The sequence below is a fragment of the Chinchilla lanigera genome, unplaced genomic scaffold, assembly GCF_000276665.1.
Source record: "Chinchilla lanigera isolate Chin_1 unplaced genomic scaffold, ChiLan1.0 scaffold00088, whole genome shotgun sequence".
In the NCBI taxonomy this organism is placed as follows: Eukaryota; Metazoa; Chordata; class Mammalia; order Rodentia; family Chinchillidae; genus Chinchilla; species Chinchilla lanigera.
The window spans coordinates 722,486-749,844 of NW_004955489.1; the positions used below are offsets into that span (position 1 = coordinate 722,486).

At 57.5% G+C, this 27,359-nt stretch overlaps 1 protein-coding gene across 1 annotated transcript in view; it reads right to left on the reverse strand.

Moving 5' to 3' along the window:
* Positions 1 to 4,155: 4,155 nt before the first annotated feature.
* The window catches only part of Itpkb (inositol-trisphosphate 3-kinase B), an 87,540-nt gene continuing 64,336 nt past the window's right edge, over positions 4,156 to 27,359 (reverse strand). The window contains exons 2-7 of the mRNA XM_005404501.2: positions 16,585 to 16,684; positions 15,064 to 15,277; positions 11,418 to 11,622; positions 9,600 to 9,701; positions 8,401 to 8,472; positions 4,156 to 6,982 (exon numbers count right to left, since the gene is read on the reverse strand). Coding sequence (XP_005404558.1) covers positions 6,767 to 6,982; positions 8,401 to 8,472; positions 9,600 to 9,701; positions 11,418 to 11,622; positions 15,064 to 15,277; positions 16,585 to 16,684 — 909 coding nt within the window. The 3' untranslated portion in view covers positions 4,156 to 6,766. The remainder of the gene's footprint in view (positions 6,983 to 8,400; positions 8,473 to 9,599; positions 9,702 to 11,417; positions 11,623 to 15,063; positions 15,278 to 16,584; positions 16,685 to 27,359) is intronic.

Below are 27,359 nucleotides of genomic sequence, written 5' to 3' on the forward strand. Positions count from 1 at the left end.
CGCTTCTCCCGTCTATGCCCAGTGCATCCTCACAGGCAGGCGCACGCCGGGCGCACACAGCTGTCATGGGTGAGAAAACGATACACACATTACTTCTTGGTGTTCCCATGCACTGGGATGTTTTGTGCTTTCCCGTGTGGGCACATGGGCCAGGCCGCCAACTTTCAGGCAAGCTCCATTCTATGTAATCACTTCGTTGGGGCAAGGGAGGGTGCGGTGTCTCAGACGCCAGGCTGGGCCCTGCACGATCACCAAGCGCCTGGAGCAGATGGGGCTTTCACCCCATTCCCAGGCCTGCTCTGCAGTCAGCTGGCCTTGGGGACCACAGCTCCTGACACTGGGAGTCACCTACAGTAGGACTTGCGGCTTGGAAACAGGCTGTCTATGCAGCAGGGCATCAGGCCAGGCCAGGGGCTGCTAAGGAGCAGGACTCCAAAGCCATGCGCAGGTCTCCAGTCTTGGTTCAAAGCTGGGGTCTGTTGTTTACCAGTGGTGTGATCTTAGGTAAGTTACCCTCTGAGTTTCTTACAAAAAAAAAAATGAGGCTGACAAAGCTCCTCTTGTGGTTTTGTTGGCGGCAATGGTGAATCCCCTGGTGTGTGGCCGTTCTTCATCACTGGCCGCTGTGCTTAGGCAGGGGTTGGCAGATTTTAAGGAATCAGGTAGTGAATAGGTTAGGCTTTGCTGCAGTACGGTTTCTGCTACAATTCCTCAGCTCACTGCTTGGGCCTAGCACAAAGCAGCCATAGGCAATGTTCACATGAAGGAGAGGCTGCGGTTGTTCCCCACTTTGTTTCTAAAATGGGGTGGAGGTGGGGGCGTGTCCCTGTGATGGCGCCTGTGCATAAAGCCCAGTGGTGGAGTAGGAAGTGGGCTGGAGGGCAGGCTGGTTTCCCGGGATGGAAATACTCTCCCTGCACCGGTCAGGACCAGGGGACATTGCTGGCTTGCATCACTGAGAAGGGTTGCTACCAGCCAAGGATCCCTAAACTGGGGCCCAAGCAGCATCAGGGGTTACCAATGAGTCTGGCAGGGCATGCTCCATGGGTCCCTAAGCTGTGGGCAGTACTGTCCATACAAGAACACTGGCATGTTTCTGGGGTGAAAGTTCACAGCTTCCTTTAAATTATTTAAGGTGTCTTGACTCTTAAGAGGTTAGAAAAGCTGCTTTGTTAACCCAGCAATCCTCCAAATTTAGTGAAGACCTCAGTGACTGTGGGATCTTTACCGATGTAGTAAGAGTGGTCACGGGGTGCTTAAGGTCCCCAGGCCTCCCTGGGCCCCTCCTGGGCCTCCCCTGGCCTCAGAGTGGCTCAAGGCATCTTGTTCTCTGGCCCCTGCCTGGGGACAGCCTCTTATCACCAAGTCTGCCAGTTGTTAGCTGCCCACGGTGCATCCCACATTCTCCCTCCTCTCTAGACCTGCAGAACTGGGGGTGCCTCATGTGATCCCCACTTCCTGCTCCATTGGAGTTGTTGCAGCTTGGACGTCAAATGTCCTGCAGAGGCCACATGTTGTCCCCAGCTGGTGGTGTAGGTGGGTTCGTGGTCGCTGGGGAGGTGGCAATGCTGCCCTAGAGGCTCCATCCCGTGGCAGGTGAAGCTAGAAGGAGCTGGCACTGCTCCCACCCTGCCCCTGGAGGGCTGTCTGGAAAAGTGAGGAGGTGTTGCACCCGCTGCCGACTCGTGCTCACAGGGACCGAGTTTAGTAAACTCAGGCCACAGCAGTTATTAAAAGTGGACCTGGGAAGCCACAGGGTGGCTTCAGGTACCCTAGGACGCATGCCAACTGTCCAGGGATGGGGTCATCCTGCAAGGCACCCCTTGGTGGGATTCTGAATGGTCCCCCACCCTAGAAGACAATCAGGGCTCCTTGCTGGGGGAAGTGCATCACTGATCAGGCATGCAGGGCCAAGGCCCAGCTCTGGGGAGCAATGGCAGTGTAAGGATTGGGGTCTGGGCTGGCAGCTGCTGGGAAAGCTGTGGACAACTCATAAAAACAAAGTCGACAGTTCAGGGTCACACATGGCCAGCAGAAGCTTGCTGAGAAGCCTTCACTGGGACCCAGGGCTCTGGCTATGGCCACAGTCCCCCAGCCTAGGGTGAGAAGCATTTGTTCTTCCTCAAGGGGACCCAGGCTGCCCTCTGCTGGCGGTGTGTAGCCTGCACATGGCCACAGTCCTGCGAGTCTGCAGCCACTCATGTCTTCCGGGCTCCTCGAGGCCCGATGCCACCTGGACCCCCCAGGTCACCACCACCAAGTCCCCTGCAGGATGCTTTAAGGGGCAGTGGGCTCCCGTGTTCTGCAGGTCTCGTGCCAGTGCCCTCTACCAAGTGCACACCACACCCTGGGCCATGTAACACAGCCAGAGATCCCAGCCATGGTGCTGTAGGACACCTCCTTACCCCAAGGCCGTGTGCCCTTGTGGGTAGACAGCATCCCAGTCAGAACCTCTAGGGCATGTGTGGGTCTGAACAGCCTGGTCAGCAGGTTGAGGGGACATGGAAGGTGAGGACTGGGGGTTCCAGGGCCTCTGGTCACAGTCCTGGCTCATAAAATACCATCTGGTCAGGGAGTGGAGGCTGAGGCCTGGGAGAGGCCAGGAAAAGCACTGTGCCTGTCAGCCTGTCACTAGGCACTAGGAGGGGAATCAGGGAGCTTGGGCAAATCCAGGAGCATGGCATCCTTGGGGCATCCGTGAAACTAGGGTGCCCCAGAGAACAGGATCTGTGTAGCAGAGGAATGACACTCCTGCAGACCAAAGGCGTTTGCTGGAGTCTCCATGGGTAGATTACTGGTGACAGTGAGGTCCAGGTGAGATACTGAGAGCAGGTGAACACAGAAAGTGCAGGACAAGCTCACAGGAGGTGATGAAGAGGCCAGGAAGTCCCCTCTCAGTGTTCTCCTGCAGCGTGTGCCAGAGCTGCTCTGCTGCATAGTGCCAGCACTCGGGGATACTCAGGGATGCTGAGCCGCTGACATCCTGTGAGGCACTGAGAGGCGGCGGTCAGCAGGGAGGTCCCTGTCATGGGCAGTTCGTGGTCTCAGGCTGTATGGGAGGCAGCCAGTGTGGTCTTGCTGCAGCTGAGGGCTCAGAGAGTCCAGAGACCTCTCCAGGGAGGTGACATTTACATCAGGATCCTAGTTCTAGTTCTTCAGTGAGCTGGGGCTTTTCCCAGAGTGTTCCAGGGACAGATGGGGACAGGGGGTTTGACCCAGGGCTGTCCTAAAGTCAGACTGTAACCACAGGGTCGGGGAGACAGTCCATCTCCCTGTCCTGTCTCCCATTAGTGACAGCGTTGTTCTGAGCAGACAAGACAATGACAACCCTGCCCCCCCTCCCCCGTTGCAAACTTAAGGTTACACAGCCTCAGTCTAAAGATGTCTCAGCCTCCGGGTCTGCAGGGCCCCACCGCACAGCACAGCACAGCACAGCGCAGGGTGGGAGCAGGGCTGGGGTGGCTGAGCTATGCCTGTGCGGACCCCAGGGCTGGTAGCTGCTGCCAAAGAAGGCCCAAGAATCAGAGGTACATGGTTACTACTTGTTAACGTGGGGAGAGCACTCAGGCCAGGGGCAAAAGGTGCAAAAGCCTCATGGCTTTTATTGTCCTTCCATCCCATGACTCCCCGAAGTGACAAACAGGAAGTACCTTCTACCCCAGACGTTGAAGTGTGTTCTGCCAGTGAGTCCCCAGGAATCCAAGGCTGAGAGGCACCCGAGGGAGGTGCACAGTAGGTGACCGGCTGAATGCTTCCTGAGGCCGCACTTCTGTGTTCAGGCTGACCCAGCCAACCTGGGGAGTGACTGTGTGCTGAGCCCGGTGCCTGGGCCTGGTGAGACGAGGCCTCTGCCTCCGACGGACACTGCTGTGTCAGGAGCACAGCAGAACAGGCCTGGAGTGCAGGGGACATCTGGGGTCACATCTCTGCCCCTCCTTGGACCTGAGCCAAACCTGTTTCTTCACCTGTACTATAGAGGCTATAGGGCCTATTCGTGGAAGTGACCTGGGTAAAACGCAAACATCGAGGGCCCACATGCCAGAGCCACGTAGTCCAGCGATGGGGCCTCTTAGGTTTCTCTGAGTGCCCAAGAACCCCCAGCCCACCCCCAGTGTGGCGGCTCTAGGGCTGGGGTTGGAAGGATCACACTGCAGCTCACACTGGTCTCCGAGGCCTTTATTAGGAGGCTGGGCCAGGTCTGTAACAGTTCTTGGGGGAAGGGTACAGTCTTGGGGGAGAGGGGCCTCTCCCCCAGGAAAAGGCACTGATGAGCGAGCACCCTGGGGTGAGGGGCCAGGCTCTGTACCCATGGCTGACTGGATGCTGAGACATCACAGACAGAGGTGGAAGAGGCCACTTGGGGCAGGGGGCGCTGCCCGGCTCCCCCCACCAAGCAGAAAAGAAGTTGAGAGAAGGCCAAGCTCGCAGGGAAAAACGGAGTCCAGCCTTTCAGTCTTAGTGTTTTGTGTAATTTTTAGAAACCAACAAAATAAATATAACTTAAAAACTTCTTGCAGGACACTAAAGGGAGTCTGGGGGAAGCAGCCCAGGGAAGCTTCCAAGCACGCTGAGCAGCGCTCTCGGCCCCACCCGGCTACTGCACGCAAGTGTCCTGCCCCAGGCCCCGCGCGGCTGGGTCGGTGCTGTGCTGCCAGGACAGAGCTCCGGGAAAGCCCATGTAGGACCGGTCTCCCCAGTGATGGGCGAGGGTGGACGCAGGCCAGGGCTGGGAGAAGGCCAAGAGGCAGAGGTGTGAGGCCTGGCACGGCATGTACAGAACCCCAACAAAACGAAACACCCTGGTAACGAGGAGCCCCCAGAGGAGCCCTTCAGCATCTCTCGGAAGACACTCTTGGCCCAGGGATAAAAGATCCTCTGCGCACATTAGCCCACAGCCTGCAAACAGCTGGTGCCCCTTGAAGTGCTGGGGAGCTTTGCTCTCTTATGTAGGTTACACTGGTCCCTGTCATTTTTGTGGGTCCCTCTCATTTTTGTTTGCATCACTAACTTGCTTTAGCAAATGTTTTTCATAGATAGCACGGGGTAACTTTGGGCCTGCTCATGGCACAGAATTGTCCTGTCCGAATTTGTGATGTCACCTCCCTGTAGACAGCCACAGCACAGGCCCCCTAGGTGGCCCACAACCTGCAAGGGCCACAATAGCTCCCACATCTGGGCTCTTGCTGCCGACCCCTCCACCTGCCTTCCTGGTCATGTGCTATCACAAGGTCTCAGGCTGGGCAAGGGCAGGGTATGACCTTTAGCACATCAGCCCACATCAAAATGCACCACAGTTCCGAACAAGAGCCAGGAAGTTCAAGTGATTTCCTTTTTAAAATCTGTACTTACACATCCTCTTGGTTCCCACCCTGTGCCCTCGCCAACTGTCACTCACCCACCCAGCATGAAAGGGGAAATATATTCATCACGACGATCAACTGGCAGTCCCCACCCCCCAGGACCCCAAGGCATTAGGCCACCCTTCCCTGGAGCCAACCCACCAGGTATACCTGCTGTGCCCGTGCCTCTTGCCGAGTCCCCAGGAGCCCCTGGCCTGGGACCCAGCAGTCCCTGACAGCCAGGGAAGGGGTGGTGAGCCCCTAGGGGCCAGGGGCAGAGCTCTATATGGCAACAGGGCCAGGAGTTTTGTTCTTAAGAAGTCCTGCAAACTGCACATTCTTTTCAGTAATACAGACTGACTGTCTTTACAGTTAAGAATGGTCCCCCAGGACTCTGAGCAGCCAGGACCTCCAGAAGAGGCCTGGCATGTCCTAGGGCGCCACCATGTGCCCTGGAAGTCACCCATACTAACTGGGGAAGCAAGGGTCTGAGCCCTTCAGATTTTAAGACTTTCAGAGGAAATGTAGAAATGATGCCAGTATACCAGAACCCTGCTTCCTTCTGGCCTTATCCCCCTCCCCAACTATTTGAAAGGACCCTCTGCAAGTGGGTAGGGATGACCCGCCAGCGCCAGGGGTGTGAGGGACAGGAGACAGCATTCTCTGCTGAGCAGACAGCGGGCTCTCTCAGGTTATCTATGCCTGGACCAGCTCCACCTGGCCCTGGACCTTGAACAGTAAGATGGAGTGGGAGGTCCAAGCAAGGACAGGAGCCAGGGGTCCTAGAAGTGGCAGCAGCTCTGCACGATGCTCAGCTCTGCACAAAGTCCCCTCTGAAACCATGGCCATAATTCCAGACGGAAAAACGGCTCCCATCTGCCCTCTCCTGGCAAGACCTGGTCAGAAAGCACTGCCAAATCGGCTTCTCTTCTGCCCTAGGTCTGGGACAAAGCTGGTTTCCAAATCAGGCCTAGAAAGGCACAGCACCTCTGGAAGCCCCAGGGGCTGCTCACTGGAGTATCCTCTGCTCACAAGCAACATGTGCTCTCCCCAGAAAGTCAGGAGCCTGGCTGGATGTGGGGCTCTCTGGGTGGGAACGCTATGAACACTGGCCACCAGGGGGCAGTAGGCCCCTACAGGCAGCCCACTCTGAACCTGTGCTTCCTGGAGTCTCCCAGAGCCAGGGGTCCCAGGGCCACCCACACCCGCCAGCTCTAAATCCAACTGATTGGTGCAAGAAGCTGAGCTTCAGTTTGGAAAGTCTTCTACAAGGTGACTATTTACAAAAGAGAAGCTCTCTCCTACAAGGGGTCCTGCTGTGCAGCTAGAGAGGGTCAGTGCTGGGGCCTGAGGCAGGCAACAGGAAAGAAGAATCAAGAGGGAGGAGGGAAGCAGTGCAGGAGGAGTGGCAGAGGGGGCAGGTGGCCTCAGGCCAGTGTGGCATCCTGGGACATTTCTGTCAGGATTTCGATGAGGTTGTTCAGCCCGGACAGGTAGCCATCTTCCCGGTTCCCTTCCTGCCAGGGCACATCGTGCTTCAGGGTCTGGCCCTCCGGCAGGGGTGTGGTCTTCCCAAAGTCGATCATCCACACCTTGGCCTGCTCCTTCTGGTCGTGGATGAAGAGCAGGGAGCTGCCGATAACCTGGTAGGCAGAGGACAGGCTGCTTGGTGATCCCTGGGCTGGAGGACTGAGGACCAGCCTTCTGCTCCCTATTCAGCTGGGCAGCCAGCTGGCCTGAGAGGACGGTGCCTGGCAGAGGTCATGGGGCCCTGCAGGCAACTTGGGGGCAGTAGGGAGGACGCCTTGGAAGGCAGACCAGCACCGGCCTCTGTGACTCCACTGGGGGCCATGCCTTCCCCTCCCCAACACTCTGAGCAACTACTCTGGAGAAGAGGGTGCCTTAGAGACTCCAGCCCTACTGTGGGGTTCAGGAAAGACCCTGGTCACCAGCAGCACAAGCCCCTGTGGATTCTAGCCCCACTGTCCCACCACCCTCTCCGGGGACAGCAAACCCTCCCTCCAGTCCCGGGCGAGGGCAGTGTTCCACAGCAGCAGGAGGCCCTGCCACCAGCACAGGACGGCTCTGTGCCTGAAATCTGCCCAGGATCAGCCTGGGGTATGGTTGCCAGGCAGCCCCTTGTCCTCCAGGGAGGCAGGTGGACGCAAGGGAGACCCTGCAGGTGGCACAGGGTCACGTACCAGAGGAGAATACAGAGGCCCCAGGAATAGCAAGGCTCTGGGACCAAGAAGGATAAAAGACCATTCTGAGAGCAACGGCACCAAGCCAGATTCTGTGGACAGAGTGAGACCAGTTGTGCCCCAGCCCTGTCCAGGCAGCCCGCTGGGGCTACCACACAGTGGGTGAGGTGGGCCCTGGCAGAGGGGCAAGTGAGGAATGGAACCCCAGGGCAAGGTCTTCGGCCTCCAACTGGGGAAGGGCTGGTGATAGCATGCACAGAGGCATGCAAAGTGCTGCCCCCAGGATGCACCCTCTGCCAGGTGCCCTGGCCCGGCCTCCAGTTTCTCCCGTGGGTCTGCAGCCTCTTTTGGGGACAGCACCAGGTTGAGGCATCCTTCAGGAGACCCCTCCGGGGGTTTTTTCTCTCGAGCTGCAAGTCTGCTGGAGCCTGGGCCCACCTTACACAGTGTGAACCCTTCCTGGAGTGCACGGGCTGAGAGGCTGGAACTGCATGTGCACGACATGAGAGCGCACGTGTGATGGATGTTATCTGTGTGCGGAGCCCTGGACGCATGTGTGTGAACTCGTGCAGCCTCCAGGGGGCCTGCTGACCATTCTGAGCCTCACCCCGAGTCTGCACAGCACTGTCCCTGACTGGTGGCAGACAGAGGTCCCAGCCCCCCAGGACTCCCGGGTGGCAGGGAGGAGGTCCCACCAGAGCTGCCCAGAACAAACAGGTTCAGGGATGCAGCGCCTCGAGGGACCCAGCCGCAGTAACTACACTAAGACAGGGTCCCCTGGGGCTGAACCCAGGTGCCCTGCTTCTGAACTTGGTTGGCACACAAGCTGTCTGCCCTGCAGGGCGTGGGCACAGGTCTACCTCATGGCACTTGAAGAAGGGAGATACTTCCAGGGTGGTCCGGATGGCCTTCAACCGGTCCCGGTAGGCGACCTGCAAACAGAGGTGGGAGCAGGGTGCACATGCTGAGCAGCACCAAATGAAGGTCGCTTATTCCAACCTCCCCTTCTTCTACAAGGAAAGTGAGGCCCAAAGAAGGTGAGGGCGGCCCTGCGGCTCCATGCCCTGTCCTTTCTCCACCCCACACTCCTGTGAGCAGGAGGTGCAGGGGACAGGCAGTTCCAGAGATACACCCACCCCCAGGGCCTTCCTGGAGGGCTGCCCTGGACCGCCCTCCATGGAGGCAGATCACCCACAGCCGCCCCTCATGGTCCTGCCTGCCATCAGCTGCTCCCAGACTCCTGAACTCGTAGGGAAGGTGGGGGAGCCACAGGCGGCCCTGCCAGAGACCTCTGCTCAGCACCCTCCGACGCCCACTATGCTGTGCCGGCTCTGGGGGCCCCGTCTCATGTGCCAGCTCTGTGGCTCTCAGCTCCCAGGGGCACAGAAACCTTGCGGCACAAAGCACACATGGCTCCTCAGAGCCATCGGCTCAGCCACAGTGCAGGCTGGCAGGGCTGGGTAGCAGCCACCAAGGTGCCCAGCAGCAGGAACACGCCTTCCCAAGCACCTTCAGTGGCAGCACCGCTGAGGCCTGGGTGAGGCTTGGGCTCTCACAGGAGCTCTAAGGTCCACGTCCCAGCTGAACACAGACCCAACTGTCACAAGGTGCTTGTGCAGCATGGCAGCCCCTGCCCTGGACAGAGCTGACCTGGCCTGTGGTGCCACAGCAGCAAGCGCACTGGAAAGCGCAGTGCTGCGGGCGAGTGAGTCCCTGCCCCTGGCTCACAGAGCTGACGCCTGCTGGGGTGAGCAGTGCGATGGGCACAGCTCTTATGCAGCTGCATGGCCTGTGGACAGCCTGGCAGGGTGCAGGGACCCCCACGCCTGCAGCCTCTTTGTCAGGCAACTGGCGTGCAGATCCCAGCCCTACCCTTCCCCAGTTGTGTTCTTGACCTATGCAGTTTCCTATGTGTGCACGGACACAAGAACCCACAGCAGAGGGCTGCAAAGAGGATACGATAAGCAGTCTGGCAAGGTCACTCCCGCAGGGCACTGAGGATACTTTCCCGAGCAGGGAGGCCAAGCGGTGCTGGGAGTGTTCCCGGCACCCTACTCACCAGGACGTTACGGTTTCCTTTTGTGAACTCCCTGAAGGCCTCAGTGACCTGCTCTCTCGTTTTGGTCTTCTTGAAGTCGCGGTTCACTGAGCCATCTTCTTTCTGTGCAGGGAGTTGGCAGGGTGATGGATTTGGGCACAGGGTGGGATGCCCATCCCAAACCTCAGGCTGCCCCTTGGCCAGAGCAATAGAGGAGTAGGAGGCGGTGAGGACGTGCAGGGAGCACAGGGAGGTGGCCCGCTGGGTCTGGGAGGGCCTAGAGGTGTGAGGGGCAGCAGAGCGGAGAACCAGCCCTGAGGGACAGGACGCCTCACCCCTCAGGCCCTCAGATGATGGGTGCCTACCGCTGCACAGCAGGGCGCTCAAGTTACCTCACTTAGCTCAGGAATAGCCCCAAAGCAAGGCCAAGTCAAGGAGAGGCCCTGCAGTGCTTCCCACAGGTAGAAGCTGAATGTTCCCAGTTTACCAAGGTAAGGAAAACGCTCCACAGTGAGGTTACTAAGATCTGCTGCAAAAGTGCATCTTCTACCTGTGAGCTGTGATGGAGGAAATGGGAATTCGTGCTAGTTCTCCTGTCACACTGCAGCTGTGGGACTCAGAGATTAACCCTCATCACAGCTGTGTGCACACAGAAAGAACAGGGCATGCACAACCTGGTACTGTTTATGCTTTTGGACCTCTGATTTGGGTCTCATCGGGAACACCGCACGGGCTCCTCAAAAACAGGATCTGACCCTGCCCCCATCACTGGGCCAGGCTCCACTCCCTTGTCCAGGCTGTCCCAGGCCAGCACCTAGGCTCTGCTCAGCCAGGAGGACACCGGCTCTGGGAGGACACAGGGCACAAGGTGGCTCTGGTAGAGGTCCTGACACCCAGGCTGAAGACAGGTGACAGCTACAGCCTCGGCCTCCAAAGCAACAGGCAGGCCATTGGGACCACGAGAGCCGCTACCACGCCCAAGTTGCAGGGGCCAGGTGGTGTGGCACTGGTGGGGAGCCTTCCCACAGAGCATCCCTGCTGGCCAAGGGATGGGTGGGCAATGGCGCACACAGTCGCTGTCTGAGCCGGCAGGCAGACTGTTGGCTGTGCTACTGCTGGAAATGCAGGGAACAGGGCTGCCCTGGGAGGGAGAGGGGACCAGCAGGAGCAATGTTCCCTCAGAGGAGAGAAGCGGGAGGAATGGGAGGAGGAGAGGGGAGGAGGGGAGGGAGCAAGGGGAGGAGGAGCAGAGAAGAAAGGTGGGAGCAGAAGCGCCTGTCTGCCCCTGGTCCGAGGCTGGAGGCTGTCAACAGCAGGGAAGGGTGGCTTCCCAGACAAGGAAGAAGCAGGGCATGCGAGGGTAGGAGGGACACCGGGGAGACACTAGCAAATGGAGTCACATCTAAACGCCACCTTGGGGCGGCTGGCAGGAGCCTCACCTTGCTGCAGCTGGGGATCCCGGACTCTAGGGCTGCAATGCAGATAGCCAGGCCCAGACTGGACAGAGGGGAACCCAGGGCCCTGCAGGCACTGTCCCTGCTCTGAGGTAAGTGCCCACCTGGGCCGAGTGGGGTAAGGAAGCTGGTGCGCCCTCCCCTGCCCGTGTCTCACCAGCCCCTCCCACAGGTTCCTGCTGGGTTTCTGCTTGGGTTGGGGGTGTGCTGGGCTGGCAGAGGCCATCTGCAGGTAGGCTGGAGGTGCCCCGCCCCAAGGCCGAGGCCCTAGTGGCCATCCTGCTCGTGCTGCAGGCCAAGGAGCAGGCTGGCTCTCCAAATGTGTCCCTGGGGCTAGCTGCCTGTGTGGGACCCGGGGAGCCCACAGCCTCTCAGGGGTCCTCACTTTGATCCCCTCGATCCTGAAGCCCAGGGTGGCTGTGGAGCTGATGGTTTCCCGCCACTGCATGTAGCGTGGCTTGGTCACTGCCCGCTGGGCCCGCTCCTCCTCGGTGGGGGCCTCGGGGTCCACCTCAATCATCTTCTGGTACATGTCCTTCCGCAGGCTGGGCTTCTTCCGGGCCTTGGTGAGCTCCTCCTCCAGGTACGTCCTGAGGGCAGGTAGGGGGATGTGAGGACAGGGGCACTGCCTGGCCTGAGCACCTGTGTCATCTGCAGTCCCTGGACAAGGCCCATTCATCACAGATGAGCTTCACACTGCTCAGACTGATCTGTGGGGAAAGGGGCAGTCAGGCTAGACCACAGAGCCTGGGTCAGGCTATTCTGGAACTGCGGAGGGGGGCAGAGGGAGGAAGAGGGCACACCCCAGGCCTGTCAGAGCCCTCTGTGCTCCTGCCTACCTCCCCATTCTCAGGATCTTTCTGAAAGGCAAGTCGGAAGGTGGCCTCTAAAGGGGCCGCAGCCCTGTGGGGAGAAGCACTGGAGAGGGGGACCCCTTGGTCTCCGGGGCTGTCCCAGAAACATACGTGCCCCTTCCCTGACCAGACCACTGGGAGAAGGTGTGCCACTGAACTGCGACCCTCCTGCCCGGCTCACCACGCAAGCAGGCTGCTTTGGGCTGAGCTGACGGACAGAGACCCTGGTGAGGGAGAAGGGACCCAGATGCCCAGGCCTTGGCAGCTGAAGGCTGCAACTGCTGGCCCTGGACTGTGGGGATCTGCTCTCTGCCCCAGAGCAGCCCCGAGCTTCCACCACTACCTCCTCTGGTCTCCACAAAGGCCTGCTGCCACCCGGGCTGAGCAGGGAGCTGAAATCAGCAGAGCTGCTGCAAGATGGGGAAGTGGTCTCCCTCTGCCCTGTGTGGGTGTGAGTTGCCCTGGAGGCTGCCTTCTCCCCTCTCTGGCCTCCCACACTTCCTGCCTGACCCCAGGCCTTGTTCCAGCACCGCTCACCAACCCTTCTCCTATCTGGTCGTATGGGACCTTGGATTACGAACAAAAGCTCACAATGATAGGTTTTCAGAATCCACTGTGATCAACTAATATTTTCACTGAAAAGGAAAAGGGAAGAAACCAAATCCTGCGGTGTGACCTTTAGATGACAAGGACCTTGAGTGGAGTTACTAGCTTTTGACTGGTGCCTGCATACATGCAAAAACACACACACACACACACACACACACACACACACGCATGCATGTACACATATACACAGGCACATACAGTCCACTGTGCACGCAAAGCCAGCTCAGTGACCGGGCCGTCTGTGCACCCATGTGCTCCCCACAGGCCTGCACGGGGGTGGCAGCTGCGCTTCTGCACAGGGCCCTAGAGGCATTCTGAGCAGGAAGCAGATGTCACAGTCACACTGCTGTTCACCAGGGCCTTTCTCCACGTGGGCCTTCAGCCCCCCAGGCCAAGCTGTGCCCCACATGGAGAGGGAGGAGACAGGCACAGAGCCCCACTGCCCTGCCTGCCTCCACTTCTAAGGGAAGGCCGAAGCTCCGTCCTACTAGACGCTGCGGACTGGTGCGGGGACAGCAGGTGGTAGACTGAGGCCACCCACTGTATCCCAAAGCCTCAGCCTGGTGCAGATGGGCCCCGGGTCCAACTCTCCATGGTAGTCACAAACCCAGGGCAGCACGGCATAGGCCTGAATACACGCATGCACGCGTGCACATACCACGACTGCGGGGCAGCCGGTCCCTCCCAGAGTCAGCAGCACCAGGCCGGGCTGCAGCTGCGCAGATGTGGGCACAGCTTCTCCTCGCTGCTGCGTGGCTGGGTGGTTCTGGTGACACGGGGGTCAGAATCCTGCTCCAAACAGCATGGCCTCCCTGTGGGCCACTGTGGGAGTGTGGCGAGAGCAGCACCCGGAGCATACAGTGCTCTCAGGACGGGTGGGCATAGGCTGTGGGGAGGCCGCCCTCTCCTTCTTGCAAGTCCTTTTCTTGTGGCCCCTGCCCTGCACAAGGCTGAATGCACCTTGGCCTTGCTGGTTGCTCTAGGTCCTTCTTGAGGGCCCTGGGGTGCCATGCGAGAGAAGCTGCCAAAAGGGAGGGAAATCTCCTGCCCCCTGCAGCCTCCTGGGGAGCATACAGGGCAATAACAGGAGGCCCCAGGGTTGCCAACTTCCAGGAGTAACCGCCTGGAGGTGGCATACAGGCCGCCCTCAAGTGGGCATCTGAGCAGATACCAAGTTGCCTGGTTGCTTCATGCTCTTGCTGAGATTCACCCCTCCACAGCAGGCAGGACCAGGCCTCTGCTGCCCAGGTTTCTGGGGGAGGGCTGGGCCTTCCCTCAAGAATGCACGTCCTGAAGGAGGCTGAGGCAGGGGGATCACTGCAAGTTCAAGGCCAGCCTGGGCTACAAAATGAGTTTAAAACCAGCCTGAACTGCATAGGGAGACCCTATCCCAAAAAGACACCCCCCTCAAAAAAAAATGTACGTCCTGGTACAATGGGCTGGGACCTGGGGGTACTTTGGGGATAGAAACAAGACTATGGAAGACCAGCTGCGATGTGGAGGCTGGAGGGGCATTTTGCCTCCCCTGGTTCCCTGTGGGCCGTGATATGGGAAGAGGTGGCCAGGCCAAGGGATAGTGCAGGAGCAACAGGGCCCCGCAGCCCCCACGCCCCCAGCCCTGCCCTGGGGTACAACCAAGCTGCAGGCAGCCAGCTGAGGGTTCGATTTTAGCACAGCAGTCCCAGGAGGGGTAGGGGACAGGGGGAGCCTGGCTGGCTGGGCCCACTCCTCTCCTGGCCTCTCGGTTTGTCTCTCACACGTTACTTTCTCAGCTCCCCTGCGTTCTGTACACGAGGGCACCACCCAGGGCGGGCCGGGCTGGGCTGGGCTCTGCGTGCACACGCACCTCTGGGACTGGCAGGGAAGCCCAGGCTCCGCATTCAGCCTGGGCCAGGCCCTGCAGTATGTGCACAGGGCACTGGACACTGGGCCTGTGGGTAGCAGCCTCAGGGGTCCTACTGTGCCCTGGGGAGGACCCAGCCCTGCATCTCAGAGGGGAATGGCCAGAGTCTGAGGGAGCCGAGAAACCCTGTGGCCAAAACAGGCCCAAGGCTTAGGGCAGCCCAGTCGTTCCACCCCACTTCCCCCTGCCCCTTTCCTCTCTCCTCTTTGGCTTCTCTCTCATGGCACATGCCAGGCTGAGTCTGAGCCCCGGAGTGGGGAGGGGGGGCATGGGCCCAGTGAGTCTCCAAGCCTCCAGGCTTCCAAGGGGACAGGCAGCTGGGCTCCCACCTCAGCCTCGGGCACAAGTCGGTGTCTACCAACAGCTCTCTCCTCTCTCCCTGCCTCCCTATGTTGGCCTCCCCTTGGCCCTGACCAGACGACTGCTCCCTCTGCCCAAGACCTGGGGGTCGTGCCCCAGCCAGGGCCCTTTCCTGGCTCCCCCAGCCTGGGCTCCCACCTCCAACTAGCTCATCAGGAAGGGGAAGGAGCCATTATCGTGGCAAAGCCAGGGCCTGAGCCTCTGCACACACTGTGGAGGCTGGGGGTTCTGGTTGGTCACCTAGCTGCTCCAAGAAGCCCTAAAACCATTGGGCATCTATGGCACCCAGTGAGGAGCTGGCTCACCTGACGCCCATCTTGCAGTCCATCACACAGGGCGCGTCAAAGTCAGCCAGCAGGTCGTCCATCTGGTTGTAGCGTTCCCCGTCCTTTACCACGTCTCCATGGTAGGCGGGCACAAAGGGCCGCAGCACATCGGTCATCAGCCGGTCGAGGCAGCGCTGCTCCGATTCGCAGTGCTTCTTCAGGATCCGGCCGTTGGCAGCGGCCTTGAAGCTCCCTGCAGAGCAGGCAGGAGTGGGGAGGCGTTGGTGACCAGCCTAGGGGTACCCTCGTTCTGACCCACCACTGCCAGCCCCCTTGGCCTGGTACCTAGGCCTCCCTTGGGGCTGCTGCAGAGCTGGCCTAGTGGGGCCTGAAGATGCACCCTGGGCCTCACTGCGAACAGCACTTCGAGGGGAGCAAGTCTGAGTTCCTGGCCCGTGTTCACTGATGGCAACCTGGCCTCCTTAGCTCCCACACGCCTCTGCCGGGGATGGGGTTGGGGACAGGGACGAGGACAAGGACAAGCACGCTGGCCCAGGGCTGTATGAGCCACCTGCCCTCCCCACAGCATTGCTGCTGGGTTTTCCACCCCACCTGGGCGCTGCTTCTCTGGCAACACGGGTGGCTCCTGGGATCAGCAGAACTCAGTGCTGGGATGGGGACAGAGTGAGCTTGGATGTGCGCCTCCGAGGCAGCACTCCTTCTAGGCTACACCCTCAGGTAAGTATTTACAAAGGCTGTCCAGACAGATGTCCTGGGCTGGACCAATGTGGCTGGGCATTTAAGTGACATGTCAGACCCTGTACTGGCCTGGTAACAACCTGTAGGCCAACAGAGCCACAAAGGCCAAGTCTACGAGCAGCCACGGAAATATTCCCAGAAGACCACACGTGCAAGGGGGCTCCCCACATGGGGCTTCAGTTGCGGATGCCCCTCCCCGTCCCTGGTGGGTAACCTGGGGATCACACAGTCCCGGCTCCCTAGCCACTGGCTCCTGGTGCCATCTGCAGGCATGGGTGACTTGCCTGCATCTTCCAACAGCAGCAAGCTCCTTCGGGCAGAGACTACGTCTGCATTAGTGCTGAAAACCTAGAGCCACGGCGACGTGGGTGCACAGTAGGTGCTCAAGGAGGCGGTAAGCTTTGCCTCTTTGTCCAGGGTGACAAGTGGTGGGCAAGCTAAAGACTGATGACATCATCTGCTTTACTGAGCAAAATTGGAAGAGAGACTGAGAGAGAGAGAAAAAGATTGAAAGCAGTAGAGACAGAGGACAGAGGACAGAGGGAGGGAGGGTGTGTGCTGTGGGACAGGGTGGCCAGCTCCAGAAAGGTCAGCCTGTTCAGTTACAGGCCCATGAGAAGGGCACATCACGCTCTGGCCATGACTTCAGACTAGAAACTCTAGGAAAGAAGTTGCTCTAGGAAACTCTAGGAAAGAAGTTGCTCCATTCCTGGGGCTCAGGGTCTGGGCCCACCCTTCCCGCCTTTTCCAAGTGCCTCCCTGAACTCGGTTTTCCACCAGCCGTGCAGGAGCGCCATCTACCTGCGTGTCCTGCCAGCTGGATCCAGGGGTACTTCTTCTTGAAGGACATGACAAAGGGAGACCAGTGCACCATGTTTTTTATTTTCCTCCATGATTTGCTCTAGAAGAAAGCAAACAGAAAGCTCTACATTAGATGACCACAAGACAGCCACCACCTTCTGGTCAGGATGAGCTCCAAGCACAGCAGCTCACTGTCTGTGGCCACTGCACCAGGGCAGCAAGCCCACAGTGCAGGGGCCCTTTGTGGGCTCTGAGGACCTTGCAACCAGAATCTCTGTGGCACAGTCACAGGTAGCTCTGTCCCACCTGACAAACAGGCTGAGCAAAATGCTCAGGGGCCCTCTGCGGGCAAGGCTGGCAGGTTCAGGGGGTGACGGAGGAGGGATCGCGTGCTCCCCTCCCAGGTGTGGGACAGATAGACACTAGGTGTCTAGAAGAGGACTTCCCTTGAGCTGAGTGCAGTGCATCCTCTGAGGAAGACAAGGATCTGCCCCCTGCTGTAATGCCCCTGCACACAGTATGTGTAGATGTGGTGGCCACAGACACTTCTTGCCTGCAGGTGGCTTACAGAAGGTTTTCAAGAGAGAATATCTCCCACCCATGGCCTCAGGTCCACAGACGAGCAGGAAGCCCACCGCTCTCCTCTCTTCAAGTCAAACAGCCAGCCCCACTGGTGCCTGGGCGCATGTGTGCACAGGTGTGAGCAGGAGGAAGGGTCCTCCAAGCAGAAAGAGCAAAGATTTACTGAGCGCCTTTTTATTAGGCTTTTCACCGTCGATATATACGACAGTTACTGCTATTTCCATTTCGCCCTGCACCTCCAAGATGGAAGGGAGGAAGCTGGGATTTAAATCCTCATCTACATAATCCCTGCACTGTAGAAGGCTGAGACTGGACAACTGCAAGTCTGAACCCAGCACAGGCAATGTAACGACAGAAAGACCCAGTTTCAAAATAAAAATAAATAAGAAAGGCTGGAGTTTAGCTTACTGCAAAGGGAAGAGTTACCCCCCCCCCAAAGTATATAAACCTTAATTTATACAACTACTTAAAAAAAAAAAAAACAACCCTTCCCTCCTCTTGCTGCAGCAAGAAACATTTCCATTGGGAAAAATATCCTTGAGGTATTTTAGTAAAAACAGGATTGCCAATGTGGCGATCGCATGCCCACCCACAAGCACTCCAGCCCCAGAGGGAGAAGAAGAGCTGGAAACAAGAAGTCCTGGAGTCCTCAGACAGTGGGACCAGGTGCAGCAGAACCACAGAGGTGACAGCCACCAAGATGGCTCTGGACTGAGGAGGAACAGTGGCAAGGAGTCCTGCAGGATGAGGGACCTGCCATGACAGGGTCTGCCCAGAAAACGGGGCTCCTACTCCCGGCCCCGAGGTGTTCCGTCCTGCACAGCAGAGACAGCAGAGTCTGTGCACTCTCAGAGGAGATCAGCAGTCATTTCTGTCAAGACTCAGCTCTGTTGTCCAGTTTCAAATCAACATCTGTTTAAGGAGAAGGATTCTTCCCTGCTGAGCCTGGCAACTTTTACCCCCACCCCAGAAATGGTCCTCAAGCCTCAGGCCTGGCTCCTGCCTTCAGTGAGGGTGGCAGCTTGAGCCCTGTGACAAAGGGTATTTCCCCTAGATCCTGCTGACGGAGATCTCCAAAGATGGGCCGGAAGGCTGAGCACTTCGGATCTGAGTGCCCAGCAGGCTGGGTCAACAGTGCAGGGAGTGATGTGGGCAGGAGGGGCCAGTAGGGCTCGTGGGGAGCCCCAGAGGCAGGTCCAGATGGTCCCACTTGTGGGTCACATCCCTGCAGCAAGGCAGCAGAAGGAGGGCAGAGTACGCCCAGCCCCATGCTCCCCAGCCCTGCCCTTCAAGGACCCCGGGGTCTCAAGTTTCCTCATGTCTCCTAAGAGGCTGGGCACAGGTCCCCCAGACTCTTAGGACTAAAGGACCCACTAGGACTCCAGCATAAATGACCTCTGTGCCGAGAGCAGTGGCTCTCCTAGGGAGGCTAAGAGGGCCCCTGCACTTGCTGCAGAGCAGCACCAAATATTTTACTTATATGCAGTGGCACATGAGCACTCATGGCCTATGGGGACATTCCAAGGTGACCACTGGGAGGGGGTGTAGCAGTGCACACCTAGAGTCCCAGGTACTCGGGAGGCTGATGAGGCAGGAGGGTCACTTGAATCCAGAAGTTTGAGTTGAATCTTGGCAACATGGAAAGACTGTCTCAAAAAAACCAAAAAATAAGAAAACCAAAAAAAAAAAAACCCTAACAAAACAAAAGCCTGCCAGGAAGAAAGAAGCTGTGGAGGCTGCACTCAGTGAGGCACTGGGGCCGAGACGGCATGACATGCAGGCCGCCCCCCTGCCCGCGTGCCCTCCAGTACACCCTCGCCCCGGGGGCTCCACATCTTTGTCTGTACGGATGCCCTCCCCAGGAGACAGCTACTGCAGGACTGTGATCTGGGTGTCTGCAGAAGGGCCTTCTGCCCTTCCCTCCTCATCTTAGGACTCCCTCAGAGGTTCAGACCCGCCCTGCTAGGTGGCAGGTCTCTGGGGACCCATGGGCAGGGGCAGCTATGGGAAGGCAGCACGAATAGGTGGCAGAGAAGACAGTAGGGCCTGGGCCCCCCAGGGTCATGGCAGTGACACACCCCTTCTGTGACTTTCTTCTAAAGCTAAAAACTAGGGCTCCTAAAAATAGGGAAGGTGGCTCCAGGGAGGGGGTCCCCTGGCAGGTCAGGGTAACAGAGCCTCCCAACTCTGCCAGGCTCTTCCATCTGCTTCCCCTTCCCTATACCTCCTGCACTGAGACTTGGTGCTTGCTGTGAGGATGGCTCACAGCCTGGGCTGCCCTGCCTGGATGCAGACTGTGGAAGGGTCCACTGGGAAGGAGTGCGCGTAGTGCACCAGGGCTCCTGTGCCCTGCTGGCAGTGGCACGCAGAGTTTCCCAGGGGCTTTAGATGGCAGCACCCAGGAAGGGCCGAGGCTGCTGCCACACTGAACAGAAAAGGTGCTTTCCAGGCCAGGGAACAGGCCAGAGACAGAGCACTGCAGGGTGACCCTTGCCCTGCTGTCCCTGCACAGACGAATGGTTGCAGAGACCACGGCACCCCGCAAGTGCCAGACCTACTCCTGGTAGAAGCTGCTTCCAGGACACAGGTGAAGGCTGCTGAGTGGACAGTCTTCCCTCCCAGGGCCCTGCTAAGGGACCACAGGCCTCACGATGCAGATCCTGACCTCTTTTCCAGCTCTCAGGTGCCACATAAGGCAGGTGGAGCCTGACAACAACGTGGAGTTCTACCCGAGGGACAGCACTGCACTCAGCCTGGCCCCTCCTGGGAGATTCAGCACAGCAGTTCGATCGATGCTCCTCTGTCTGAATCAGACCACAGCCCCAGGTCCCAGCTTCTCAAGTGGAGCTGTGGGTAACACTAAAGTGGCCTTCATATGCCTGAAATGTGGTGTGGCAGAGGGTCAGGGGAACCTCCTGATTTTGCTGGCCCAGCTCCTGCATCACTGCCTGAGCATCAGGTCCATCTGTGGACCTCGCCCAGAGGGCCCAAAAGCTCCACCAGGACCAGTCCCCGCTGGCTCTGAGCTCTGGGTCCTCCTATGTGAGTCTGAGCCCTTTGCCAGCCAGCCCTGATGGGACCCAGTGTGATACGTACAACCTGGCCAGTGGATCCAGGAAATGAACTGGTGGTCATCCCAAGTCTGCTAAGCATTTCAGAGCAGGGCACTCATGCTGGCTATCATGACTTCCATCATCCCTGGGAGATGAGAGGACTCATTTCCATAGATGGTAAACACATACAGGACCAGGGTGTGCATTCATAACTGTTATCACTTGCTATGGAACAGGCACTGGGCCAGGGGCATATGGCCTTGTTCTGACCTTCACAACAACCTTATAGGAGTGTTTTCTCCATTTTGCAGATGAAGAATCAGGTTCAGCAAGTTCCTTCCCATTCTCTGCCCCTGGCGGTAGGTACCAGCTCACAGCGGGACCCTCCTGTTATGGTTTGGGTCTAGATGTGCCCCCAAAGCCTCATGCAGTTTTATGGGCCTCTTGTGGAGGTGGCTGAATCTAGCGTGTGTAAATGACTGGCGCTGTGATGCTGGGATTAAGGGTGCTGGGACTGAGGGTGGGTGACTGCTGGATCAGCCCACTGACTGGATTGGCCCTGCCGTAACCCCAGTAGACTGGACAGAGTATAAAAAGGGCAGAAAAGACACTGTTAAGGTTTGTTGTTGCTTTTGCTTCTTCTGCCCTCCATCAACTGTTCTCTGCAAAGCCACCCTGCCCCCGAGCCAGCCAATTATGCACTGAAACCTCTACAAGCTGTAAGCTTAATAAACCTTTCCTCCTTTAACTTTGAGTGTTGGGTAGTTTGTCCCAGCAATAAGAAAAGTAACTAGGACATCTGCCATCAGTGAATCAATTCACCAATTACTGTGCCTATCACCAGCTAGGTAAAGGGTTCCTTCTAGCTCTAAGACAGCAGGGTACAAGATAGAAGATTGGGTGGGAAGAACAAAAGGAGATTCTTCCAAAGCGTTTAGTTCCCTGGGGCAGCCAGGGTGCTGGCACAGGAAGAGCCTTCTGGCTGTTCTTTTAGCAGAAGAGCCCAGAGCCTCGGAAGAAGCTGGAGAGACATCCCACTGGCTCTGGATGGAATTCTGGAACTGTGATGCTCGTGGGACACTCAGCAGGAAGGACAGGCCCTGAAAAGCTGCTGTGCCCACTGGGCAGGGAGAGGGCACAAGGAGGGCTGGGACGAGTGTGGACATGACTTGAGTGTGATTCTGCAGCAGATGGGTAAACCAGCTCAACCAGGTGGGAGGTTTTCCAAGAGGTTTTGGATTTAAGAGCTTAAACTGATGCTATCAATCCCTGCATTAATGCCTTCCCAGTTCAGCAAGCCTGGCCTGGCTTCCCCGTGTGTTCACCCTCAGGCAGGCAGTGCCTTCTGGGGACATTTGTCACCCAGCCTGAGTTTGTACTGAGAGAGATACGGGGTCCCGTGGTACCTTCTCAGTGCACAGGCAATGTGAGCTCCCTACTCACTCAGGTAAGTCAGGAAAGAAAGGATCAGAGACCAATGTATGTGTGTGTTGAGGGGTGTTGGGGACATAGGTCAGAGGTAAAGTGTCTGCCTAGGGTGCACACGCCTCTGGGTCACTTCTGTGTAGTGGGGGAAAAAAAAAAGTCCTGCTCTGGAACACTTTTGCCCTTCGCACCAGACTCCAAGTTATGAAAATATTCAAAGAATTTGGAGAGCAGTTTGTAGTGGTAGAGAAAACCTTACAAAACCCCAACCTTCCTCGTGCTTGAGAAGACAGGCAGTGATGAGGAGGGAGCTTGAGAACCAGGCCCTACACACAGTAGGCCTGTCCTGCAGCATCGCCTCCACCCTGGCTGCAGGGCCTGCCAGTAGGAAACCCTGAGCTTGGGTTGCTAGGGCATGGCCTGCTCCATCTGACCTTTTCTTCTTCCTTTTCCCCAGAATTTGTCTCAAGAGCAGATGTGAATCTGCTGGCTAGAGGCTGGTGCCTCAGTGCTGCCCTGCTTTAGCACTGGCGCAGGGGAACCCCCACACAGGACCAAAACAGTAGCACCTCCCTGGGCCTGCCCAGGGCCCTGAGAGTGCAGGGTGGGGATACCCACTATGCCGTGGGTGCCTGAGCCCATGGGTTGGGAGCAGCTGGAGCTGGAAATTGGTTATATATGTGGAGACAAGCTAAGGCCACAGTGCGTACAGCAGTCAAGCTACCTCAGTCTTGAGAAAAGCATCCTGCCTGGACAATTTCAGTCATTAGTCGCTAGGCCACCTTGTGTCTCGTGATACTAACTTTGCAAAGGTATAAATAAACGCCCCTACTGTTGTTGTTCTGGACCTGACCTAGCTCTTGTCTCTTGTCTATCGTTTCCTCATTCCTGCAGCTGTTCCTTCCTGGGGTACACCGAGAAACCAAGGAGTCCCGACACATGGGCATGGGAGGGAAGCCTGGGCAGGGCCTGTGGTTTATCTAGAGCACACACCAAGCCTCCCGCTGATGCTGATGGTTCCTGGGCACACACCACAGTCTCTTCTCCCAGCTGGGCGCCCGAGGTCTGCTGCAGGGAACCACCGCTGGAACCAGGGAAGAGGGCTGCCTGGGGCACCGCCAGTCTGGCCTATCTCTCACAAAGGAGAGAAAGAAGCAATGGTGGCGAGTGGGAAGAGAAGACAAGGGGTGCAGGGCACAGGCTGTGGACAGAGAAGCTTCTGGCCACTTTACTTACAAATGGCTTCAGCTGCCATTAGGGTTGGCTACATATGTTCCAAAATGAACAGGAGGGGCCTCTTGTCTAAAATGCAGCAGATGTCCAGGTGGGGAGGGCAGGGCCCCTCCTCGATTTGCTGTGACTGCCCCAGTCTCACGGGTACCCAGGAGGCTGGACCTCATGTTCAATGCTGGCAGGTGACCCTCACGAGAGGCTCCCAGTGCGAGAGGAGCGGGGTTTGAGGTGGTCTGTGCCTGCAATCTGCTGGGGGCTCAGAGCTCCCACCCACTCAGCCAGACCTGCAGGCTGAGCCACATCTCACATTGGGTACCAGGAGGAGGGAGACCAAACCCAGCAAGTTTGAGCACTTGCAGGTATAAGACTTTCATGGAGAAAGGTGCAGATCTGGGTAGGCACGGACTCTGCTCATTTCCCCAGGCTCCACCATCCTCTTCTGTCTGCTCTGCGGTACGTGGCCAGTCTGGAAAACCAGTCCTCCCAGAGACAGCTGCTCACAACCCCAATTGCCCTGATTCAGCCAACCCTCTGCCTCCAATCCATCCCCTGCCACAAGCCCTCTGCCTGGACTGGTTCAGTCCCAGGAGCTGTATCTGTCTCAAGGCTGTGTAACAAGGCAGAACACAACACCCTCCACGACTTACACGATGACCTCCACAGAACTTTTGCGATCCATCCTCAGCGTGGCCGGACACTGACCTCAGGGTGCTCATCTGGGTGCAGGAACTCTGGGCGGGCATGGGGGGAACCTGACGGGGTTGCACACGCATAGGGGGTTCTGCTTGTGGGGAGAGGCAGGCAGACCTTCCATGTTCACCTTGGTTTCCACATGTGTGTATTTTCTCCCAAGGTGCAATGGCCTGGTAAGAATCCCAAGGCCCAGGCCAAGGCAGCGCAGCGCTGGGATCAGGCAGCACTGGGATGCGCTCACTGTGTGATGAGTCACCTGGCCTGTGGAGCTGCCCCCAAGCTCACACAGCTTGGGGGAACTCACACGGTAGAGCCCTAGGCCATGAGGCCCAGCTGATGCAGCCCAGGTGTCTCAGTGTCCCTCTGGCTTGGGTCAGTGAAGCTGTAGGCCAGACAAAGAAGGGAGTCCAAATCTCCTGTCCCGCACACCTGGGATCCTTCCGGGTGTATGTGCATTGTGAAGTCATCACGTTAAACGCCTAGCAGATTGCCAGGTACTACACTAATAGCCCATCGAATCCTCACAGCACATATTCAAATTATTTCCAGTTTATAAACGATGAAATGGGTTCAGAGATAATAAGCAACTTTTCCAAGGTCACACAGCTTCCAGGTTTGTACCATTTAATTCTGAAGATTTTTGTTTTCAACCAGCAGATGCTGGGCCCTTGCCATCTCTCCCCACCCTGGGGCTCTCTGCGCTTCCCCAGTAATAGAACAGCCACACAGAAATGACAAGTGCTTGGTTGCCAGGGTGACCTTTCTGAGGGGGAGGGCTGTGTCAAGACCTGCCAGTCCCCTGCAAGTGTTCCCAGGATGTCCCTGCCTGGCTCAGCCCTTGAGGAGGCACACTTTGCAAAGCACTGAAAGCAGAGGGAGGAGGGTTCATTCCATGTCAGAGCTTAGGTTCTGGTCTTGCAAAAATCTGAGTGAAAGTCATTCAGTTTTCCATGTTTGGGAAAAAAGAGCCAGTTTTTTCTTCCCCCTTCTTTGGTTTTTGTGGAAGCGCAGTTAAGACAGGGTTTCTCTAGTGATCAGGACAGCCTTCAAGGGGGAAGGGCCTGGTGTTTCTCCCAGGTTCCGCAGCTAACTGTGCTCACTGTGCACCTGGCAGGCCGAGGTGACAGTGACGCAGCTGGGTACAAGCCCAGACAGGTAAGGCTGGCTCCACGGCTCTTTCTGGACTTCTGCTTAGAACAGGCAGTGGCCAGAAGCCAACCCTGCCCCTGCCAAAGAAGCTGAGCCTTTCAGAACCAAGACACCAAGGACTGCAAAAAGAAAGCGACATGACTTGGCAGGGCAGGTAGGCTGGGCTAAAAATATAAGCCTGGGTTTAAGATGAACCACCTTCTCTAACAAACAAGACAGCTCCAGCCCCTGGCCAAGTGGACAGCGTGTGGAGACGTGACCAAGTTCACTTCATCCCCCAGCGAGTCCCAGCTTGGGGTAGTCTGCAGATGGGCTCAGAGTTGTTGACCAGCAGGGGCCTCTTCTCATCTGCTCTTGATAGCACCCCATATATGGGTGCAGGATGATCACAGGAGGATACTTGGCCCAGTCTACTCTGTAGGAGGATGAAGCACAGGCTGAATAGCCCTGACTGCAGTACTGGCGACCAGGAGTGTTTCGGATATTGGGACGCATGCACACACCTAGTGAGATGCCAGGATGAGACTCACAACTAAATGTGAAATTTGATTTGTTTTATATGTACCTTATAGGCACAGCCAAAAAGTAATTTTCTACATATGTTTAGTGCGCTTGTGTTTTGACAGTGACCTACTGCACAGGGTCAGGTTGGTGGAATTTTCCACTTGTGGCATCACATGGGCATTTAAAACATTTCAGATATTCTAGAACATTTCAGATCTGGGAGCATTTCAGAGTAAGGATCTTTGAATGTAAGATGCCACCTGTATCACCTCCTTCAAAACTGGTGTAGGCCTGGGGTGGGAGAGCAGGATGGTGCAGTTAAAGGCCCAGACAGGCTTGGTGCACTAAGGCAACCTCTACTCCTTGCAGATGCAGCTGACAGCAGCCAGGGCACTGTGCTCCAGATGTGGCTGTGGGGCTGGTCACGCAAAGCACTAGAGCTGCTGACCTGGTCGGAGCCCCGATGCAATGTGCAAGCCTGGCTGGCCTGGCTGGGGACAGGTGCACAGTCTGCTCTCAGCAGGACACTGTGGCTGGAGCCAGGGAAGTCATGAAGGGCTGCTCAGCTGACCCCTCCTGATTGGCTGAGCTCTTGCTGTTGCAAATCAAAGCCCAATTTCTAGGCCAAGGGCAGCACCAGGTTGGTACCCAGGGTCCCCCAGCATGGCCACTCTCACTCCTCTACCATCATCCAGAGGTCCTGGCCACAGAGGCTGAGGTCCAGCTGGCAAGGTCTGGGCTGTCCTGCAGTGTCCCCTACCCCACTGCCCAGTGCCTCCTGGAGACCTGAAGCAGGGTGAGAACCCATCGGGGATACCCTGGACCTTTATTCTTGTGCTCCCCAAGATGCAATGGGCAGGCTGTCCTCTTGTTCCGCACCTGCCTCCTGTAGGGCTCTGCTCCACAGGTGCTCCCTGTCCTCCCCTGGGTATCCACATCCTGCCTCTCCCACCAGCTGGACTCTTTGGGATCTGCCAGCTGGCCCTGGTACTCTGCGAGGCCTCTTTGCCCACTCCAGCTCCCTACTGTTTCCCACAGCACCACCGTGGATGTGGGTGACTTGCACACCCTGCTACTTCTCCTAGTGGTAGGAAGACTCCTGGAGGGCTGGGAACCTGTACAATGCTGCTGCTTAAGCCTTGTACAATGCTGCTGCTTAAGAAAGTTAATTCTACAGGTCCAACACACAGGAAGAGCTCGGCCTATAAGAGGAAACACGTCTAAACAGAGGCTCCTCTGTTTCCTGTTCACCTACTCCTGCCTAGATTTTCCCAGACATCTCTAGGCAGCAAGAGGGCTGTGCTTACACTGATTCCCACTAGGCCTGCCTAGACCCCTTCCATGCCTACCACTCTCCCAGGACAGTGGGCAGCCTGGATGGCCCAGGAGCTATGACAAGGGAGGCTTCAAAAACAGCCTCTGGCTCAGGATGGTCAACCCCACTCGCTTCCATCCCCTCACCCCTTGTTCTGGAATGTCCTCGCTTGCAGCTACCCTGTGTGGCCAGGACACTGGGACACCAGCAAGGAAGCCTCTGCCGCTACAGCCTCCCTGCTTCAGATTTGCCCTTCTGCCCTCATCCTCACCCACTGGGAACTGGCAGCAGAGGGGCCCACAGTCCGGCCAAACCAGGCTTTTTTTGGTTACCCAAGAATCGAGGTGTCCTTCACCCAAAATGGAAATGTTCCTAACCCTCCCTCCCAGGGAGGCTCAGCAGAAGCCCCATCTCTGGCTGGAAGGTCACAGAGCAGCTCTTCCCTCCTCCTCCCTCCTGTAGTCCATCCTCTTAGGAACTAAAAATAATGGAGGCTGAAAGGAAAGAGGGGAGGTGAGGAAACCACAGCCACACAGGAAACGTCCTGAGGTCCAGCTGTGGGCCCGCTGGAGGCAAGCGTCTGCTTTATACGCATACCAGGCAGCCACAGGGGCTGGAGGAAGGACAATGGGCGGAAAGGGGAGCTGCTGAGGGTCAGAGGGGCTAAGGGAAGGCACAGGCTGCAGACTTCCTAGTGGATAAGCTCAGGGAGCTCAGCCTTTCCTCTGGGAAAGGGCACCGCGGCTCTGCCCAGCTGCGGAGGCCACCCCTGCAGCATGCGCCAGACCCCCTCTTCACCTCGTCTACTGTCCACTCCTCCA